This window comes from Giraffa tippelskirchi, chromosome 2 (genome assembly GCF_054371585.1).
Source record: "Giraffa tippelskirchi isolate mGirTip1 chromosome 2, T2T-mGirTip1v1.2.pri, whole genome shotgun sequence".
NCBI lineage: Eukaryota > Metazoa > Chordata > Mammalia > Artiodactyla > Giraffidae > Giraffa > Giraffa tippelskirchi.
Window position 1 is genome coordinate 229,713,719 of NC_137276.1, and position 21,732 is coordinate 229,735,450.

Below are 21,732 nucleotides of genomic sequence, written 5' to 3' on the forward strand. Positions count from 1 at the left end.
TAAAGAATCTGCCTGCAATGCAGAAGACCCAGGTTTGACCCCTCGGTCTGGAAGATCCCCTGGAGAAGGGAATGGCTACCCACTCCAGTGTTCTTGCCTGAAGAATTCCATGGACAGAGGAGCCTGGCAGGCTACAGACCAACTCTCAAAGAGTTGGACATGACTGAGCATCTAACACATACATCATTAATATACATCCATGCATACGTCATACCTCCAAAAACCCTGAGTAACTTTTCTGACTATACATATTCTGCAGATGGAGACTAGGGTGGAACAAGTCTGAGTCATTTTCCAGGGCCCACCGAGGAGCTGGGACTGAAACTCTGGAGTCTGTCTGAGTGCAGAGCCTGAGCTCTCTTTGTTAGGACGTTGCTCCTTACTTGATGACCTTCTGATGGCCCATCCCCGAGATGTTACTCCTGTAACACAGATGAACTTGGGTGCATGACAGGTGCAGCTCTGGTTGCTCCTGACCAAATTCAAAGCATGAGGCTTGTATGTCTCCAGGCTCCAGCCTTGGAGATGGATGTTTTATGTCAAGACCTTCAGCTGGGTCAAGTGAGTGTTGAACTAACTTGGGCTCCAGGTTGTATTTTCTGGAGTGGGGTGAATGATGGGCTTCTGCCCCATCACTGAAGTCAAATTTGTCTCTCTGATAATTTAGTTTTCTATTGAAAGGCACACTTGAAGGGCAAAGGAGTGGATTGATAATGTAGACTGGAAGGCATAGAACGGTCAGTCTTATCTGTGCTTTGGCTACCAGGCTTTAGCCAGTTCCTCATTTCTTTTCCTTGACTATCAACCACAAGCTTTCCTTCACTAGTAAAAACCATTTGGGTTGGGCAGATCCCCTGGAGTAGGAAATGGCAACCCACTCCAGTATTCTTGCCTGGAAAATTCCATGGTCAGAGGAGCCTGGCAGGCTACAGTCCAGGGGGTCACAAAGACCCAATAAGACTGAGCACACACACAGTTTTACCCTGTAGATAAAACCTGGGGCTTATTGTGAAAAGGGAGCCTTTGTCTTTGGAAGCGTTAAGAGATTAGATTATTTGCTTATTCTTTGTTGACAGAGCTTCTGTTTTCTCTGCCTGGAGCCGTGTTCATTCCTCTGATTACAAGGGTGGGAAGGCATCCCCTTCCATGAGGCCTGCTGGTTGGTGCTCTAGGAGCAGACATGTCCAGCCGCTTTCCACCTGCCTGTCCGGCAGGGTCCAGTTCTCTTGTGCCATCTTAAGCTTTTCTGGGTTGGTGATTATTTCTCTGGTGTCATTCTAGCTCATCATTAAAAGTATTCAGAATAGGAAATTGCCCTGCTCTGTTGGTGTTTATGTAGAGGGACTGTCTCTGGCCGGGCACTTTCTGTGCTCTTAATATTCATCCCCTGCCTCCACCTGGGAGAATCCACCTAGGCTAGTTACTCAGCCTCAGTCGCCTCATCCATAATCAGGACAGCATACCTCATTACATACCTGGTTCTTTGGCTGTTGTAAGGGTTATATAAGTTAATAGTTACAGAATGCTCAGAATAGTGGCCAGCACATAGTAAGTCCTACAAAAATGTTCCGTTGGACGGCAAGATCAAACCAGTCAATCCTAAGGGAAATCAACCCTGGATATTCATGGGAAGATCTGATGCTGAAGCTCCAATACTTGGGCCACCTGACACGAAGTGGTGACTCATTGGAAAAGACCCCGATGCTGGGAAAGATTGAGGGCAGGAGGAGAAGGGGATGACAGAGGATGAGATGGTTGTTTGGCATCATCAACTCGATGCACATAAGTTTGAGCAAGCTCTGGGAGATAGTGAAGGACAGGGTAGCCTGGGGTGCTGCAGTCCATGGGGTCACAAAGAGTCAGACATGACTGAGCGGCTGAACAACAACAAAAATGGTGACTGTCTTCACGGATGTTATTCCCCCAACTAAAGTTGTGATTTTCACAACCAAAGTTAAGTTTCTATACATTTAAGACTATATAAATTGTCTGTGTATATAGAATTACTCATGATATATTTCACACATTTGTCATTTATTGGTTTAAAATGGATTTTAAAAAAAATATTGATATTTTGTTTCTTATTCATTCATTTATTTGTTTGTCTGGCCATTTTATTTTTAATTGCAGGGCCTCAAGTTGTTGAGAATTTGTTTCTCGAAGTCATCCGGGCCTTTTACTCTTACTGCAGAGATGCTCTTGGCTCTGATCTTAAACTTAGCTACACTCAGAGTGGAAATTCAGTGATAAGGTAGGGGTGTGGCTTCCAAATTCACTCTTCCTCCCTCCCTAATGATGCACTTTTTTTCCTCTTTGCCATAAATGGTGATGTGCTCCTGACAGTGGAGATGTAGCAGGTCAAGCCACACCTTAAGATAACCTTTGCTCTTAAATCAGTCGACCTGAATCAGCTTTTCCCTGTTGATGACTGAGAAGGTTACAAGGAGTTTGAGCTTGTCTCTGCCCCAGCCTGGGAAATACAGACTGTATTTTTGATAGAGTGTGAAACGTTGCTCAACAGAGGCAGCTGGGTCTAGTGTACAAGTGTGAGTTACCAGGAGGAGGGCAGGCAGGAAGCGGGGCTGGTGGGTGCGAGTCTCCAGGAGACAAGTCAGAGGGCAAGGGGGGGTCCCCAGGGGCTCGCGCTCCAGGACCCGAAGGCACAGCGAGTGGGGTTGGGGAGACAGCAGACAAGCAGACCATCACTTACGCAGTGTGTGTCATACGTCAGCCCTACGTCTTGTCCTGTTTTTGTTCTTTTCAAGGTAGTGTGCGTGCTAAGTCGCTTCTGTCGTGTCCGACTCCATGCGACCCCACGGACTGCAGCCCGCCAGGCTCCTCTGTCCATGGGGTTCTCCAGGCAAGAATACTGGAGTGGGTGGCCGAGCCCTCCTCCAGGGGATCTTCCTGACCCAGGAATTGAACCCCTGTCTCCTACCTCTTCCTTTTTCTTTTATTCTTAATGTAATTTCCTTTTTCCCTGACTTGGCATTGGTATACTGAAAATTTAGGACTTGCCAGGTGGCTCAGTGGTGAAGAACCTGCCTGCCAATGCAGGAGACGCAGGTTCAGTGTCTGAGTGGGGAAGATCCCCTGGAGGCGGGCATGGCAACCCACTCCAGTATTCTTGCCTGGAGAATTCCAGGGACAGAGGAACCTGGCGGGCTACAGTCCATGGGGTCGTGAAGGGTCAGACACGACTGAGTGCACACACATGAAGTACTGAAAATTGAAATCTATTAGATTTTTCTGGTTATTAACTGTAAGTATACCAAGAGTCTTTCGTGTTTGTTTTTTTCCTCACGGAACGAGAGGAGTTTACTGTTTTCCTGAATATGAAAGTGATACATGTTCATGGTAGAATGTACCAATATTTGAAAGTATTGAGGAAAAAAGATACCATCCATAATCCCTCTGCCCTTCTGAGGAAAACATACAACATTCCATACTTTCAATGCATAAGTATATAGGTGCCTATCTTTTGTTTTTAAGCTGAAGCTACAGTAACTGTTCAGTTGCCTGTTTATTGTTTTTAATGCAGGTTATGACTGGCTCTACAGTCTTCTCCTGTGGAGGATAATGGTGGCCTTAGAGTCCTTAGTAAGGAGCTGTCACTTACTTAAGAAATCCTGACTAACTGGTCAATCTCTTAGTGACTTTTGGGTGGTTTCCATTTTTTCAATATTTTATAATGACGTTCTCATAATACCCTTCTGTGTACATCTCTGTATGCTTGTACAAGGATTTCTATAGCATAAGTCCCTAGAATAAATTCCCTGAGTTATAGAAGATGGGCATTTAAATCTTAGCCAAATTTCTCTCCTAAATGGCTGTACTATGTTATTTTACCAGTAGAGTATGTAATGACCAATAGTTGGACTTAAGCTTAAGTTGGACTTAAGCTCACATTCTTTTTTCAGTAGCTCTTAAGCTCACTTCTGAGGGAATGTATCAGTATAAATACTATTTAGGATGGCACATACTTTATCTTCCCTATATAAGAACAGTAATATTTTATCTATGACCAAGTTTGTCAGCCTCTCCAGAAATAAGTCATAAAAGATTGAAACGGGTTTATTCACACACTGCACCCCAGGTGAATGAATGGTACAATGAATTTGTGTTTTTCAGACGTGGTATTACCATAGCACAGGATTTTTCATAGATATAAGTATCCCTCTTCTTTTACAGTGCAATAAAAGAAAACAGAAACGCCTCTGAGATTGTTAAAACAGTGAATTTGCTGATCACGTCCCTGAGCTCAGACTTCCTCTGGGATTACATGACAAGGTGTTTTGAGGACTGTTTTAGGTAAGCCTCCAGTTCAGGCTCTGTAAACATGTGGGAAGGAATTGAGGCTGTCATGGTTTTTCATAGCTGCTCATTGTGGTCAGGTTATACTCAATGGCTAACACTGGGATGATCTCTGCTGAGTACATGACTGGATTCACTTAAACTCATAATAGAATTAAGAACGTTGCCATTGAGACGGTTCACATGATGCTCATGCTTCCTTATTAAAGTCAAACTTTAGAAACAAACCCATGCATTTTCTGGTTGGCGTCAGTCTAATCTGATTTCCTCCCACTCTGCCCTTAGAGGCCTGAGCTATTCAACAAGCTGGTTTTGTGGCCCAGGGACTGGAGAGAGTGTTTTTGAAATCATCAGTCATCTTAAATTCTTACGGAAATCAGTGTATAACTGTTCAGATGAAAGCACTTATGTTCTGAGCTGCTTTAATCAGCTTTCCTGTCACTTTTCAGTCTGGTGGATTGCACTGACTCCAAACTGTGGGGCAGTGGCCAGCTTGGGACTGCAAGCTTTCCCTTGGGGCCCTTTCCAGGGAGATTTTCCCTGTAAAGGAGGACGGGTGTAACCTTTCAGACCCAATTCTGTCCTGTGATTCACGCTGTAAAACTTAATTCCTGTCGCCTCCTTTGGAACGTCCTACGCTGTCACACTGTCTTCGGTACCCGCAGCCGTAATCAAAGCATAACTTACAAACGTTTGTCTCAGGCAGTCACCTCCACACACCCCCAGGAGAAGCAGGCACATCCTTCATGTAAGAGAGCCAGAGGATCAGAGACGTAACGGGTCCCGTGTGACAGCACAGCAGATCAGCAGCAGCTGAGACTGGAACCAGGCCTGCCTGCCTGATGTCCCACGGCTCCTGCCGTGTCCTCTGCCGCCTCTGGTGCCACGCCCAGCAGGCACGCCAATCTGCGATAAATTACTTGTAATTGGATCCATGGGTGACAGCAAAGCCATGTTATACTGAGACCGGACTGTATTTTGGCCAGCTTAGTTCCATTTCAGAGTTACGAGGAATACTTGCTTTAAAAAAGAGAATTAACTGTGAGACATTTCAGGTGCAGGAAAAGATGGGAAATAATGTCAGACACACTTGAACCCATTGCTAAAATCGTGGACAGTATTTGACCTTTGGTTTCCACATCTTTTTTTTTTTTTAAAGGAATAAAATGTTACCACCCAGACAGAGCTAACCCCTTACCTTCCCAGCACCTTGCCTCCTTTCATCCCAGCTTTAATCACTGTCCTGAAGTTCATGTCTGTCCCAGTGATGTCTGTGCTCTTATAACAAATATAAAAAAAGTATCCAGTATCCAGTATAAAAACAAGTATCCAGAAATGATACAGTCTGTTTTGCCTCTTCAAGTTTTTCGTCAATGGTATCAAATTGTATATAACTTTTCACCCGTGTGTGTTTGGTTGGGAGGTGCGGGTCAGAGCCTTCTGGAGATTTATCTGTGTGGTAACACACACACCTAGTCTGTTCACCTTGGATGCAGTCGTCCAGCATGTGAATAAGCCAGTTTCAGTCTTTTCATCGCTGCAGGTAGTCCTCTGCTGACCACACTGATCCTGTCTCTATATGCAGACGTGGGGGTCTCTTTAGAATAGGCACCTAGGAGCAGAATCTCCTGGACGTAGTGAATGCACTCCTTCCATTTCTTACCCAGATAAACACTGAGATACCTAAGCGATCATTTACAGTGAAGAAAATTAACTCAGGTCAAACTGTACTGTGATAGCAAGATGAATCCAAAATTTACTGTTTTGAGAATCAATATATTGACTTTTTAACTTAAGCATCCAGTTGCCTACTTATTGAAAAGGAAGTGTTGAGTTTGAGAATAAGATAAGCAGCTACCAATAGAGTTCCCCAGTGGAGTTGCAGTTCTCTCTGGGAGCTGAGGGATTCTAAGCTCATGGGGATGACACGGGGTGGGAGGGGATGGGGGCGCTATTTCCGGTTGCTCCCACAGCAAGTCGAACAGCTGTCCTGCGTTCTGTAGCCAGGCTTCTTCCCTGGGAACACACGTTTGGTTTGGGGCTGGGGACCTGGAATTGTTGCTGTTGACAGCTTGAGATCAGCTGGGTATGGAATCCCATGAGGGCATGGACCACCCTCAGCTGCTATGATAAAGTTCAGGTCAGAGTCAACCTGTTTCGGAGATAATCGGATTCAAGACTTACTGACGCTTCTCTGTGTCAGATCGTTTTCGGCATCAAGGCCGAATTATTAGAACTACAGAAGCTGTCTTTCACTGTGGTTGAAATGGAATCAATTACTTTATTGGAAATCATAGGAATTGCTTGACAGTATTACAAGAGAGTGGTTTTTCTTTCCTGTGGCTCACGCAGACCCGTGAAGCGGAGTCCCGCTGTTGGGAGAAGGATCGGCCCTTCCCCGACGGTCTCAGAGCTCTGCACCCTCCTCGCATTCCTTCTGGACGTGATACCCCTGGTAGGTCCTTTGCTCTCAAGAGATGGCTCTGTGCTGGCTGTCGTATACATTCTTAGTGGTGTTGGTCTTTTTCTAAACCTCATCTTACCGAGGGGCTTCCCTTGTGTAGCTCAGTCTGTAAAGAATCTACCTGCAATGCAGGAGATCTGGGTCAGAAAGATCCTCTCAAGAAGAGAATGGCAACCCACTCCAGTATTCTTGCCTGGAGAATCCCTATGGACAGAGGAGCCTGGCGGGCTACAGTCCCTGGGGTCGCAAAGAGTCAGACACGACTTAGTGACTAAACCACCCCCCCGCCCCCTACCATCTTACTGAAGAAGTGGTTGTAAATAGACACATAGCACTTTTAATGTTTGTTTCAGCATGGAAGATGTAGCTGAATGTGATCTCATATCTTTTAGGCTCTTGTGATATAAGGGGTTATAACGCTTCAGCCAGTGGTAAGTGGGTTGAGCTGAAGTTACAGAGACCAGATAAGGAGCTGGGTGGCATCCCTGGACAGCAGTTATTTAGGAATGAGTATCGTGATAAATAGATAGATAGAGTGAAAGTCACTCAGTCACGTCTGACTCTTTGCGACCCCGTGGCCTATAGCCTGCCAGGCTCCTCTGTGCATGGGATTCTCCAGGCAAGAATGCTGGAGTGGGTAGCCATTCCCTTCTCCAGGGGATCTTCCCCACCCAGGGATCGAACACAGGTCTCCCACATTGCAGGTGGATTCTTTACTATCTGAGCTACCAGAGAAGGAATGTTATTTCCTTTTTTTAATTTAAAAAAAAAAATTTTGGTCCCACCTCCGCGGCATCTTGGTTCTCTGACCAGAGATCAAACCCTCACCCCCTACACTTGGAAGCACTGGACCCCCCAGGGAAGTCCCAGAAAGTAAACGTATTTCTTAAAGTTGCATCCTTGGCTAATTTTCTCCAAGGAAACAGATTCCCTTAATAGAGAAATGAATGTGGCAGTCATTTTCTACTAGAAAGAGGGAAGCCACCTGAAAGGAAAGAAAGAATGTCCATTAATTTATTTACATCAAGAAGAAATACTATTTTGTTTTCCGACTTGGAAACAAACGTGGAACAAACTTACCCTCAAAAAACGCTTGCGTTTTCCAAGGCGCTGCTTTCTGCTGATCACACACGAGTTAAACCCACGTCTGTGTTTCACAGGAACTTTACTCAGAGGTGCAAACCCAGTACCTCCCACAGATGCTTGGCTGCCTGCTGCAGCCTCTGGCCGAGGAGATGGAGATGCTGAGCTTACCCGAACTCACGCATGCCCTGAGGACCTGTTTCAAAGTGCTCAGCAAGGTCCAAATGCCGCCTTCGTACCTGGATACAGAGCCCACGAGTGGGAGCTTGGTACGTGCTGGGAGGAGCCGACGTGGTTTTCCAGGCTGATGGGCCCTTGGGCCTCCCTGGATAGGAATAAAGACTAGAAGACATATCGGTAATATCCAAAACATGCTTCTAAGACCCTCATACACTTCATGAAAGCTTGGAGTGTTGAAGTAATCCCATTCATTTCACCCTCTGCCCTGCTGTCTTTCTGCTGAAGCCCACCACTAAGCTAATGATTACACACAGCTCACCATCTCGACTTTTCTATGTGAATGTTTGTATATGAGGAATTTTGCTTTCTTTTTTTTTTTTTTAAGTACAAGTGAGATAGTAGTCCCAGGGACTGCAGTAACAAAGTGCCATGCTGGGTGACAGAACAGCAGAAAGTTCCTGTCTCACAGCTCTGGAGGCCAGATGTCCGAGGCTAAGGTGTCAGCAGGTTGCTTCCTTCTAGGCTGTGAGGGAGTGTCTGTTCCGTGCATTGCACCTGTCTTCTGGTGTTCCTGGCGTTCCTTGACTTGTAGACCTGCCACCCCAATCTCAGCCTCCCCCTTCACATATCTTCCCCATGTGCATATGTGTGTGTCCAGATTTCTCCTTTTTATAAGGACACCACTGGATTAGGACCCGCCCTAATGACCTCACTGCACTCGGTCATCTGCAAGGACCCTAATTCCAAACAAGATCACGGTCACAAATACTGGTGTTAGGGCTTCAGCATTTTTTTTTTTAGGGAACATAATTCAACCCATAACAGACATTATTTCTCTGATTTGCTTCGGTTTTCATCCAAGCACTCCTCGGAAAGCATCTGTATCTGTTTACAGACAGAGTTATCTTGCTGGTTTCTCATTTCTGCATGAGAGTCTATGGTATGGCTTTACAGTTTTTTCAACCACTCCCCTATCGAGGTTTGTTTGTTTGTTTTCCAGTTATTTCTAGATTTTCACTGCTATGGTGCTGCTGTCAACATCTTCATACAACCTGCTCTCAGGTCTGACAGTGTCTTTGAGGAATCAGTTCCTAGAAATGGGAATCAAGCCCATTTCTTAATGTGAAGAGATGCTGCCAAATTGTCCTCCAAAAAGACTATCAATACGGTTCCACGAGCAGTTTGAGGCCCATGGCCTTTGAATTGTTTTTTATTTTCTGCTTTGTTTAGGGATTTGAAAGTTCTGCCCTTGAGAGCCATTCGGTGCAGTGGCAAACAGGAACAGGCTAAAAAAGGAAAGCCTTCCTGAAAGGAGGGTGGCTTCCCTGGTGGCTCGGAGGGTAAAGTGTCTGCCTGCAATGTGGGAGACCCGGGTTCGATCCCCTGGAGGAGGAAATGGCAACCCACTCCAGTACTCTCTTGCCTAGAAAATTCCGTGGACGGAGGAGCCTGGTAGGCTACAGTCCATGGGGTCGCAAAGAGTCGGACATGACTGAGCTACTTCACCTTTTTCCTTTTCCTGAAAGGAGAGCCATGCATGTTGGTTAGAGCTGGGAAGGCAGGTGGGCTGCCCATGGGGCTTGAAGCTCAGTTTGCAGACTAGTTACCACCGGTTCTTCCTTCACTCTCAAAGCTAGTTTTTTTTCCCCTAGCTGTTACAACTGTTGGAAAAATCCTCAAAAGGATGTAAGCTGTAAAGTATAAGCATGTGTTGTATACAAATGTAAATAACAGTGTTTCCAAATATTTGCATAACACTGTCTCATTCTTCCCCAGAGAGTGGGTCAGGTGCTGAAAAGTTTTCAGTTTAATGTAGTATTCCCTGAGTAACAGTATATAAGAAGTTGATTGATTGAAATGTCATGCTTCTGAAAAAGCCACAGAATGTATGTACACGTGTGTGTGCATGTATGTGAGTCATGTATGTGGTTAACACTTTGTTCTTGCTGTCTCCTCTTATTTCATTCCTTTATGCCTGTATTTTATGCTCTGCCCAATTTCCTCATTCATATTCTTAAATGTCAGAAACTTTTTTTTTTTTTTCATTTCATTTTGCTTTCTTAAAATTTGGCTATTTCATGTTGGAGTATGGTGCTCAGTTGCTCAGTCGTGTCTGACTCTTTGTGACCCCATGGACTGTTTGTTGCCCACCAGGCTCCTCTGCCCACAGAATTCTCCAGGCAAGGATACTGGAGGGAGGTGCCATTTTCTCCTCCAGGGGATCTTCCCAACCCAGGGATCGAACCCACGTCTCCTGCACTGGCAGGCAGATTCTTGACCACTAGCGCCACCTGGGAAGCCCATATTGGAGGATTGGAGGATAGCCGACGAACACTGTTGTGATAGTTTCAGGTGCACGACAGAGTGACTCAGCTGTACATACACGTGCGTCCTTTCTCCCCCAAACTCCCCTCCCATCCAGGCTGCCACGTAACACTGAGCAGCGTTCCCTGTGCTATACAGGAGGTCCCTGCTGGCAGAAACTGTTCTTAAATAACCTTTTTGGATTCTGAAGGGTCTAAGTAAATAGTATGAAGAGGGCTCTCTCATGATACACATGGAGATCCTCTTGGCGTAGAAAACTGTGGTCTCGAAAAACAGGGAGGATGCATTCATAGCCTGATTCACTTGATGTTTGAACCCCTCAGTCTTACGAGATCCATGATACAAGCTTCCTTTTTTTTTTTCGCAGAGTCCGGTCAGAGGTGAAAACACCGGAGTGATTTCCGACACAGACGCCGTGCCCCCGGGCGACGAAGACGCACCGTTTCCCCCGCTGAAATCGGAAGACAGCGGCATCGGGCTGAGCGCCTCGTCGCCGGAGCTCTCAGAGCATTTGCGGGTCCCCCGGGTTTCCCCGGACAAAGACGACGTCTGGAAGAAGGGCGGGAGCATGCAGAGGACGTTCCTTTGCATCCAGGAGCTGATCGGCAACTTCGCCCACAAGAACGTTTTCGGGGCGCAGCTGACGGCATCCGGGGAAGACGCCAAGTCGGCGGAGGAGCCCGCGGGCCGGCGGGATGAGGGCGGGAAGGGCTCGTGGGAGGCCCGGGCCCTGGGCGGCGTACCCCAGTTCAAGCAGATGCTCTCCGACCTCTTCACGGCCCGAGGGTCCCCCTTCAAGGCCAGGAGCGCGGAGCCGCCCTCACCCCAGCCCCGCAGCCCTGGCCGCAAGAAGGACGAGGAGTGGGCTGTGGACCAGGTGGTCCTCGACCTGGGAGGCTCCCGGGAGAGCGTCCGGGAGGCCTTCGCGGCCGCCTGCCACCTGCTGCTGGACTGCACCACCTTCCCTGTGTACCTGTCCGAGGAGGAGATGGAGCAGCTCTGTGAGATCCTTTTCCAGCCTCCCGGTGAGGGGCGCCCCGGGCCCCTGTGGGTTATAGATGAGTTAAAACTTCACAGCGACCAAGAGGGAGCTGTCTACCCAGCCCTATTTTCCTTCCTTGGTTTGTAGTTACCATGTACGGTTTGGATTTGTCTTCACCAGACGGGAACCTAATGAAGCTCCGTCTGTATCTTTACAATTCCATTTTTTTTTTTTTTGGCTGCACCCCATGGCATGTGGGATCTTCCCTGTATGTAGCGCAGATGGTAAAGAATCTGCCTCCAATGCAAGAGATGCGAGTTCGATCCCTAGGTTGGGACGATCCTCTGGAGAAGGGAATGGCAATCCACTCCAGTAGTCTTGCCTGGAGAATCCCCGTGGACAGGAGGAGGCTGGCGGGTCACAGTCCATGGGATCGCAAAGAGTTGGGCACGACTGAGCGACTAACACTACACTACACGGCATGTGAGATCTTAGCTCCCTGACCAGGTATTGAACCCACGCTCCCTGCAATGGAAGCGCAGAGTCTTAACCCCTGGAATGCCAAGGAAGTCCCTGGGTCTATATTTTTTAACCTTCGGGTACCCAGCACAGCCTGTTAAAAGCTCTAAGACATAAAAGGAGCCTCATCCTAGTCAGTACATAGACTGTTTCGTGAGACCTGTTACTAAAGCTTCACGTGTTAGCGTGCGAGGGCTCCCATAACAAAGTACCACCCACTAAGTGGCTTAAACCACAGAAATGTGTTGTCTCACGGTCTGGAGGCCAGACGTCTGAGGTCAGCGGGTTGGCAGGGCCGCGCTCCCTCTGAAGGTGCTTCGGAAGGATGTGTTCCAGCCTCTCCTCCAGCCTCTGGTGGTTCCCAAGCCTTTGGGAGCCCAGCCCTCATCTTTCCATGGCATTCTTCCCGTGTACGTGTCTGTGTCCCAATTTCCCTTCGGTAAGGTACCCATTGGGCTTCCCAGGTGGCGCTAGTGGTAAAGAACTCACCTGCCAATGCAGGAGACTTAGGAAACACGGGTTCGATCCCTGGGTCAGAAAGATTCCCTTGGAGAAGGGTATGGCCGGCCACTCTAGTCTTCTTGCCTGGAGAATCCCATGGACAGAGGAGCCTGGCGGACTACAGTCCCTAGAGTTGCAAAGAGTCAGACACGACTGAAGTGACTTAGCACGCATGCACTCAGGGGACCCCTTATATTGGATTAGAGGCCCACCCACTCGTCTCCACATGGGCCTCATTTTAACTAATTACGTCTGCGACCAGTTTCCCAAGAGGGTCATCCTGAGGTCCTACGGGTTTATAAACTTCAACATAAGAATTTCTGTGAGGATGCGGTTCAACCTGCAACCGGCAGCACGTTAAGCCTGGGCTGCCGTAACAAAATACCATAGGCTGGAGGGGAGGGGGGGCACTTAAACCACAGCAATGGATTTTTTCACGGTTCTGGGCCTAGAAGCTCGAGAGCAGGGTGCCAGCATAGTCAGCGTCTGGTGAGAGCTCTTCCCTGCGTTACAGACTGCCGCCTTCTCACCATGCGTTCACATCCTGGGACGTGTGTGGGGTGTGTAGGGGATCTCTGGTGCCTCTTCTAAAAAGGGCTCCAGTCCCATCATGTCGGCCACCCTTCAGGACCTCATCTAGACCCAGTCACCCCCATAGGTCACCCCCCCCAAATACTGTTACCCTGGGGGGTTGGGGTGTTCACATGTGAATTTTGGGCACATGCAGTTGAGTCCATTGCAGGCAGTGAACACTTCAAAGAAAAAAGGATCAAGGGGAAGGTATAAAAGAAGCTGAGTGATTAAGTTGGTAGGAGCTGAGGGTGAAGATTTCCCCTCTCATCATCACCTTTATTAAACGTCCCATGCAATGTGTCTCTTGACTCCTGAGCTGCAGATGACAGTGTACTTGGAAGAAAGGCATTTAGAATTGATATCTTGAGTATATTTTTAGCCTCTTGTAAAGCTAATGCCATGCGCTCTGCCACCAAGAGAACTTTGAAAACTCGTTTCAAGCTCTGCAGCAACAAATGTAACTTTTACTATATGTAAATTTTACGTGTATTTTAATGGAACTTTTATTGTATTTACGTTTTGTGTGTGTGTGTGTGGCTGTACTGGGTCTGTGTTGTGGTGCATGGGCCCTTCATTGCTGTGCTAGGGCTTTCTCTAGTCGCAGCGAGCAGGGGCTACTCTCGTTGTGGCCTGCAGGCTTCTCATTGCGGTGGCGTCTCTTGTTGCAGAGCACAGGCTCTAGGGCGTGAAGGCTTCAGTTGTAGGGTGCAGGTTTAGTTGCCTCAAGGCGTGTGGGATCTTCCCAGACCAGGGATCCAACCCGTGTCCCCTGCCCTGGCAGGCAGATTCTCAACCACTGGACCACCAGGAAAGTCCCATTTACAAAATTTTTAAACGAGAGAAACGTGTTTTGAGTCATCTCAAAGCCCCAGGAGTAACGTTTGCAGAACTAGAACAGTCTGTTAGCACATGACTTTGGTCTCATCAGTCCCCTGGCCCTGAATGGGGACAGTGGATCGTGTCACCACCAGAAGGTTATCACACTGCTGTGCAGGTGGCCTCCCGGATCTGAAGCTCTTAGAGTCCACAGGCTGCTGAGCCAGTCTCGAGAGGTTTCTGTCTCCGTCTTTTTGGTTGGCTTCCCTTCAGGAGCGGGCGATTCCAGTTTTCCACCTTGGCTGAAGTCCCTGATGACCATCTGCTGCTGTGTGACTGACTGCTACCTCCAGAACGTGGCCATCTCCACTCTGCTCGAAGTGATCAACCACTCCCAGTCCCTCGCCCTTGTCATTGAAGACAAGATGAAACGCTACAAAAGCTCCGGACACAACCCGTTCTTTGGCAAGCTGCAGATGGTGACGGTTCCTCCCATCGCTCCAGGAATACTGAAAGTCATTGCAGAGAAAACGGACTTCTATCAGGTATTTCCCACTGGGAAGAGGAAGGCTGGGGACCCTGAAACCTCCTTCCCAGACTCTTTCTTTGAAGCTGTCCCTGAGGTTTTGGGGGTGCGGTGGGTGGATGTGTGTGTGTGTGCGTGTATGCATTTAGTTGCTCAGTCATGTCTGACTCTTTGCGACCCCATGGTCTGTAGCCCACCCAGGCTCCTCTGTCCATGGAATTCTCCAGGCAAGAATACTATAATGGGTTACCATTTCCTTCTCCAGGGGATCTTCCCAACCCAGGGATCGAACCTGTTGTGTCTTGCATCTCCAGCATTAACAGGCAGATTCTTTACCACTGCGCCACCTGGGAAGGCCTAAGGTTTGTTGGTGGTGACAAAGAATATGCTGCCTTGGGTAGCAGCCAGAGAGGGTGGCCCAGACCTGGGCCTGCTTTGTCTGTCTCTAACCCCAGCTCCTGGCAGTTTCTGGCCCTGCAGCAAGTGTTCTGTAATATTTTGTTCAGATTTAGGCTGACTGGACTCCATAAGTAAGACTTGCTAACTTATCTAAATACACAGAAAAAGAAACTCTGTCCCACTTTGTGAGATTTGAGGCTTTGAGATTATTTAGCTTCAAGGAAAACTTCAGTTGCTCTGTCATGTCCGACTCTGTGACCCTATGGACTGCAGCACGCCAGGCCTCCCTGTCCATCGCCAACTCCCAGAGTTTACTCAAACTCATGTCCATTGAGTCAGTGATGCCATCCAACCATCTCATCCTCTGTCGTCCCCTTCTTCTCCTGCCTTTAATCTTTCCCAGCATCAGGGTCTTTTCCAGGCAGTCAGTTCTTTGCATCAGGTGGCCAAAGTATTGGAATTTCAGCTTCAACATCAGTCCTTCCAATGAACACCCAGGACTGATGTCCTTTAGGATGGACTGGTTGGATCTCCTTGCAGTCCAAGGGACTCTCAAGAGTCTTCTCCCACACCCCAGTTCAAAAGCATCAATTTTTTGGCGCTCAGCTTTCTTTATGGTCCAAGTCTTACATCCATACACGACTACTGGAAAAACCATAGCTTTGACTAGATGGACCTTTGTTGGCAAAGTAATGTCTCTGCTAAGAGCTTGCTCTAATTCATGTCCATTGAGTCGGTGATGCCCTCCAACCATCTCTTCCTCTTACGTAAGCTTAGTACTTGTCAAATGTGAGAAAGATTGTTGCTGAAGATGGCGAGCTGCTGTTGTCCATCTTTCTTGGGGACAGAGTAAGAAAATAAAGTATTATAGGGCTCAAAAATAAAGTATTATAGGGCTCAGTCAACTGCAAAAAGCTGAAAGCTATTCCAGCTAGCTCATGGAAAAAAAAAAAAACCTGAGGTTTATAATAAAGATGGAGCCCGTCAGGAAGGCCAGGGGCAGGAGTGGAATGCTGCTGGCTCTCAAGGGTCTCACATGGGGAGCTGTCAGAGCCCAAGGCTGCTTACTCTCCATGTCTCTCTGCCAGCCAGGACTTAACCTGCTTCTCCCTTGACCTTCAGTTGGCCTCAGGACCCTCAAGCTTGGTTGTCAGAGCTACTGACACTGGCATCTCTTTTTCACAGTTCTGAACTAGCCTGTCAAGGCTCTTAAGTAGGCAGTCAGCGGGGCACGCCTGGGTCAGGTGGCTTCTGCTGTCCAGTCAACCACAACAGTGACCCAGGCCAGGGCGGAGTGGTCATGCGGTGTAGACAGGGACAGGATCACCCACCAGGGCCTGTAGGTGGAGCACGTTTCCCCTGAGGGTAGGAGGGGCGGCAGTGCCCTGCAGACATGGACACACTGAGGAAGAGAGATTCTCGGTGCTCTATGCGAGGTGCTGGATGTAAACTCTCTCGTAAACAGCCTGACCTCGGAACGGCTTTTGAAAATGAGCTGGCTTTTCACCTATTGGGTTGAACCCTCCTCAAGCAAGTCATGTAGCTGAAGTCATCTCCAGCTTGGTTCTGCCCCCCTCCCCCTTTTTTTTTCAATTTACTTAGCTGTGCGAGGTCTTAGTTGCAGCATATAGGATCTACTTCCCTGACCAGGGATCAAACCTGGGCCCCCTTGCACTGGGCGTGTGGAGGCTTAGCCACTGGACCACCAGGAAAGTTCATCTTTTTTTGTTTTGTTAACAGCATTATTTAGATATAATTCACCCATTTCAAGTACACAATTCAGTGGTTTTTACTATATTCTTAGAAATATTCCATTTTCCTTGTTTCCTATATGTGATTTCTTTTTTTTTTCCACCTGTTTCCCCCTTTTTATTTTCTTTTCCATTAAGTGCTCTTTTCCAGTGTAATGTTTTAATCCCCTTAATGATTTTTTTCAATGTATTTTTGGAGTTATTTTTTTTTAGTGGTTACTACTGTTAAGATTTACCATATACATCTTATCAGAATTGACTTCACTTGCATTCTGAATTCCTGTGAGTTGTAGAAAAATGCCTCGCAGGCTGTAGTCCATGGGGTCGCAAAGGGTCAGACATGACTGACTGACCAACCCTTTTCCACCTCTTGAATAGCTCTGTGCCTCTTCCCTTTCTTGTGCTGTTGTTATTATGCATAGTACATCCAAGTATGTTATAAACTGAACAAGATGTGGTTGTATAATATGATATTTTAAGAACTTGGTAAAAGAAAGGAAAACAATTATATATTCATAGAGTTTGGTTGTTCAGTCACTTAGTTGTGTCCGACTCTTTGCAATCCCATGGACTGCAGCAGGCCAAGCTTCCCTGTCCTTCAAAGTCTCCCAGAATTTGCTCAAACTCGTGTCCGCTGAATTGGTGATGCCATCCAATCATCTCATCCTCTGTGGTCCCCTTCTCCTCCTGCCTTCAATCTTTACCAGCATCAGGGTCTTTTCCAGTGAGTCGGTGCTTCGGATCAGGTGGCCAAAGCAGTGGAGCTTCAGCGTCAGTCCTTCCAATGAATATTCAGGGTTGATTTCCTTTAGGATTGACTGGTTTGCCCTCCTTGCAGTCCAAGGGACTCTCAAGAGTCTTCTCCAACTCCACAGTTGAAAAGCATCAACTCTTCTGCTCTTGAGCCTTCTTTATGGTCCAACTGTAACATCCATCGGAGAAGGTGATGGCACCCCACTCCAGTACTCTTGCCTGGAAAATCCCGTGGACGGAGGAGCCTGGTAGGCTGCAGTCCATGGGGTCGCCAAGAGTCGGACACGACTGAGCGACTTCACTTTCACTTTTCACTTTCATGCATTGGAGAAGGAAATGGCAACCCACTCCAGTGTTCTTGCCTGGAGAATCCCAGGGATGGCAGAGCCTGGTGGGCTGCCATCTATGGGGTCGCACAGAGTCGGACACGACTGAAGCGACTTAGCAGCAGCAGCAGCAGCAGTAAAATCCATACATGACCACTAATGTCTCTGCTTTTTAATATGCTGTCTAGGTTGGTCATAGCTTTTCTTCCAAGGAGCAAGCGACTTTTAATTTCATGGCTGCAGTCACTGTCTGCAGTGATTTTGGAGCCTAAGAAAATAAAGTCTGTCACTGTTTCCATTGTTTCCCCATCTATTTGCCATGAAGTGATGGGACCGGATGCCATGATCCTAGTTTTTTGAATGTTGAGTTTTAAGCCATCTTTTTCACTCTCCTCTTTCACCTTCATCAAGAGGCTCTTTAATTCCTCTTCGCTCTCTGCCATAAGGGCGGTGTCATCTGCGTATCTGAGGTTATTGATATTTCTCCCGGCAATCTTGATTCCATCTTGAGCTTCATCCAGCCCGGCATTTCGTGTGATGTGCTCTGCATATAGGGCTTCTCTGGTGGCTCAGATGGTAAAGAATCTGCCTGCAATGCAGGAAACCCAGGTTCGATCCCTCAGTTGGGAAGATCCCCTGGAGGAAGGCATGACAGCCCACTCCAGTATTCTTGCCTAGAGAATTTCATGGACAGAGGAGCTTGGCAGGCTACAGTCCATGGGGTTGCAGAGTCAGACATGACCTAGCGACTAACTCTTTCACACTCTGCATGTAAGTTAAATGAGCAAAGTGACAATATACAGCCTTGATGTACTCCTTTCCAGATTTTGAACCAGTCTGTTGTTGCATGTCCCTTACTTCCCATTCTGGATCTCTTCACTTGTGGTTTCAAGTTTACATGTGGTACTGTTCGTTTACTTCAGTCCACCTTTGCTTGTACTGTTGTTAAATACATTTCCACAAGTGATGGGACCAGCAGTGCAGCGTGCACCTATTGTTTTATGCGACTGGTTTTTTAAATTATTTGTAAGAAGAAAAGAGAAGGAATATGCATTCATACTGTCTCTTTATAATTACATAATTACTTTTTCTGGTGCTCTTTGCTTTTTGTATGGATTCAGATGACTGTCTGGGGTCAATTACTTTCACCCTGAAGAACTTTTCCATTAGTTTTTCTTGTAAAGTAGGGCTGCTAGCAACAAAATCTGTTAGATTTTGTTTATCTGGAAATGTCTTTATTTTTCTTTCTTTTATATAAGATAGATTTATGGGATATAAGATCTTGTTTGTTTGTTTTATTTTTTGTCTTTCAACATATTGAATATAAGAATAAGACCACTTTAATCTTTTCCACACACACTTGATTATAAAATATTTAAAGCAGCACTTGTTTAATAATCCATAATGAATGCTCAGCTAAATGTTTGAGTGAACCTGCATTTGAATTAATTGTTTGAATGTGTCATCCACCAGTTTTCTGGCTTCCCTTATTTCTGATGAAAAGTTGGCTGTTACCTTACTGGGGCTTGCTTGTAAATTATCCAGTCAGTTTTCTCTTGTTACTTTCAAGATTTTCTCTATCCTTTATCATTCCACTAGGATGTGTCTGGCTGTGGATCTCTTTCTATTTATCCTGTTTGGAATACATTGAGCGTCTCAGATATGTTGATTGAGGTTTTTCATCAAATTTGGGAAGTTTTCAGCCCTTCTTTAAATATTTTTCTTGCTCATCTTTTTCCTGGCTTGGCATTCCACTTGTGTGTAGGCTGGTGCCCTTAATAGTGTTCTGCACATTTCTCTAAGGCTTTATTCATTATTTTTTTTATATATATACTTCAGATTTCATGATTTTTATCAATCTTTTTCACTGACTCTTCTGCTAATTCAAGTAAACTGTTGAGCCCCCTCTAGTGAATTTTTCATTTGTTATTGTACTTTGAACTCCAGAGTGTCCTTTTTATAATAGTTTCTGACTTCTTACTGTTATCGTCTATTTGATGAGGCATTGTCATCATACTTTTTTTTTCTTCTTTGAACATGGTTTCCTTTAGTTATTCGAACACATTTATAACAGCTCCTTTGAAGTCTTTGTTAAACCTGGTTCCTCTCTTGGCTTCTACTGTCTGCTTCTTTAATCCCTGTGGGTGGGTCATATTTTCTTGTATCTTTGCCATGTCTTGTAACCTTTACTGAAGACTCAGCATTTTAGATAATATATTGTTGTGACTTTGTATTCTGGCACCTACCTCCAACTCCCACCAGTGACTCGTTGTTGTCTCTGTTGTTTGTTTAGTGACTTGACTGTTTTAGTTTGTTTCCTCTGAAGGGTGAGCCATTGGTGCTGCTCCTTGGAGGCTGCAGCCTTAGAAATGTGCAGCCACTCGTGAGATAATGGTGATTTTAGCAAGATTTTCATTGACTTTCCCTGATCTCTGTTAAACTCTGTTGGTATCACACCTAGATGTTAGGCTCCACTAATCACTGGATGATGGCTCTTTTATTTTTAACAATGTCCTGGGGCACAAATTACTCCACAGCCTGATCCAATTTATACTCTTGACTCCAATAAGTTTTTTTATTTTTTAGTGTTTTTATATATATATTATTTTTGTGGCTGTGTTGGGTCTTAGTTGTGGCATGCAGGACCTTTGTTGCCATGTGTGGGCTTCTCTCTAGTTTGCAGGCTTAGTTGCCCTGTGGCATGTGGGATCTAACTTCCCCACCCAGGGATGAACCCACATCCCCTGCATTGGAAGGCAGATTATTAACCACTGGGCCCCCAGGGAAGTCCCTGTCTCAAGTAGTTTTTTGAGGGCAGTCTTAGAGATTTGTTTTGACACAGGAGGATGTTTCCTAGCCCTCCTAGCTCAGTTGGTCAAGAATCCGCCTGCAATGCAGGAGACCCTGGTTCAATTCCTGAGTCAGGAAGACCCACTGGGGAAGTGATAGGATACCCACTCCAGTGTTCTTGGGCTTCCCTTGTGGCTCAGCTGGTAAAGAATCCTCCTGCAATGTGGGAGACCTGGGTTCAATCCCTGGGTTGGGAAAATCCCCTGGAGAAGGGAAAGGCTACCCTCTCTAGTATTCTAGCCTGGAGAATTCCATGGACTGTATAATCCATGGGGTTTATACTGAGTGACTTTAATAAGATAAGATGTGTCTCTGTTTATTTCTGGTAAATGAGCTGGCCTGTGGTTCAGCTTGTTGCTATCATGGAGCTAGCAGCCTCCTCTTAATTACTTACCATTAAAATCTCTTGTTATTTCTGAGAGCACTCCTAGGCTTGACCTTATCTTACACCCTGTTTCAAATAAACTTGTTCCCATATAGAGAGCTGTGCAGCTCTGTTTTGTGGCCTGCCTCTCCCCTTGGGAGAACCTCTGAATCCTATTGTGCAGGAAGAGCTGAAACTGGGTCAGTTGTCTGCTTCTCTTGGTGTGATTTCCCTTCGGGGTGCTGGGCGGGGTGGTAGCCTTTGGTCTTCTGGGTGTGCCTCTTTTCCTCTGCTAATGAATGATCCGGACCCTCCTGTTCTTAGCCTGCTGTACTTGAATAGAGCCTCCACCCAAGAGCCAGGGCAGAGGAGTAAAATACTGGTGGCCTGTTCCTCCCAGGGAGATGCAGAGCCTTATTAGCTGGGAAGCTGGGGGGAGGGGAGGCCCATCTTCCCGGCCACCCCCTACCAAGTCAGGCTGGATTGAGAGGTGGAGGGGGTCATAGTTGAAGTGCCATAGACTTATTGTTTCTTGTGCTGGAATTTTCATAGGTTCTCTCGAGTTTTTCCCCATTTCTTGAATGCCCTTAGGATAATGTCCAGCAACTCTAAATGGCTGGTTGTTTTCTGTTTCCATAATTTTCACTGGGAGAGGGTCCATGGCTTGTTCAGTCTAGCCCCATTCATGATGTTGGGTCCTGGCAGAGCCTGGATTTAGTTGCTCTTCAGCTTCTTCCCCTTGTTCTCCCTGTCTTCCTTCCTACCAAAGTTGAGTCACAGTATAGATCTTGGCTCTGTAGAACTTGGAACTACGGTGACTGGGCAGATCTTTTTCCCTGGTCCTGCATACATCACAGAGTTTGGCATAGCTACATCATAGGCACAGAGAGGAAAAGAGAAGAAAGAATTTCAGCCATGAATCCTTGGAAGGCTATTAATAGGATAAAAATGATAGCACTCAGTACTTTCCTCTTGTCTGGGTATGCTTTTATGAGTTCTTTCTGAA

The 21,732-nt window shown here is 46.5% G+C and overlaps 1 protein-coding gene across 7 annotated transcripts in view; it reads left to right on the forward strand.

The window, feature by feature from the left end:
• Window positions 1-21,732, forward strand: part of DOP1B (DOP1 leucine zipper like protein B) — a 129,180-nt gene that overhangs the window by 53,133 nt on the left and 54,315 nt on the right. For all 7 annotated transcript variants that reach the window (XR_014077699.1, XR_014077700.1, XM_081573051.1 and 4 more), the window contains 6 exons: window positions 2,131-2,251; window positions 4,192-4,311; window positions 6,667-6,769; window positions 7,939-8,130; window positions 10,734-11,391; window positions 14,031-14,302. Coding sequence is in view for 5 of the 7 variants with exons in the window: in XM_081573051.1 (XP_081429177.1) it covers window positions 2,131-2,251; window positions 4,192-4,311; window positions 6,667-6,769; window positions 7,939-8,130; window positions 10,734-11,391; window positions 14,031-14,302 (1,466 nt within the window). In the remaining 2 variants the exon portion in view is untranslated. The remainder of the gene's footprint in view (window positions 1-2,130; window positions 2,252-4,191; window positions 4,312-6,666; window positions 6,770-7,938; window positions 8,131-10,733; window positions 11,392-14,030; window positions 14,303-21,732) is intronic.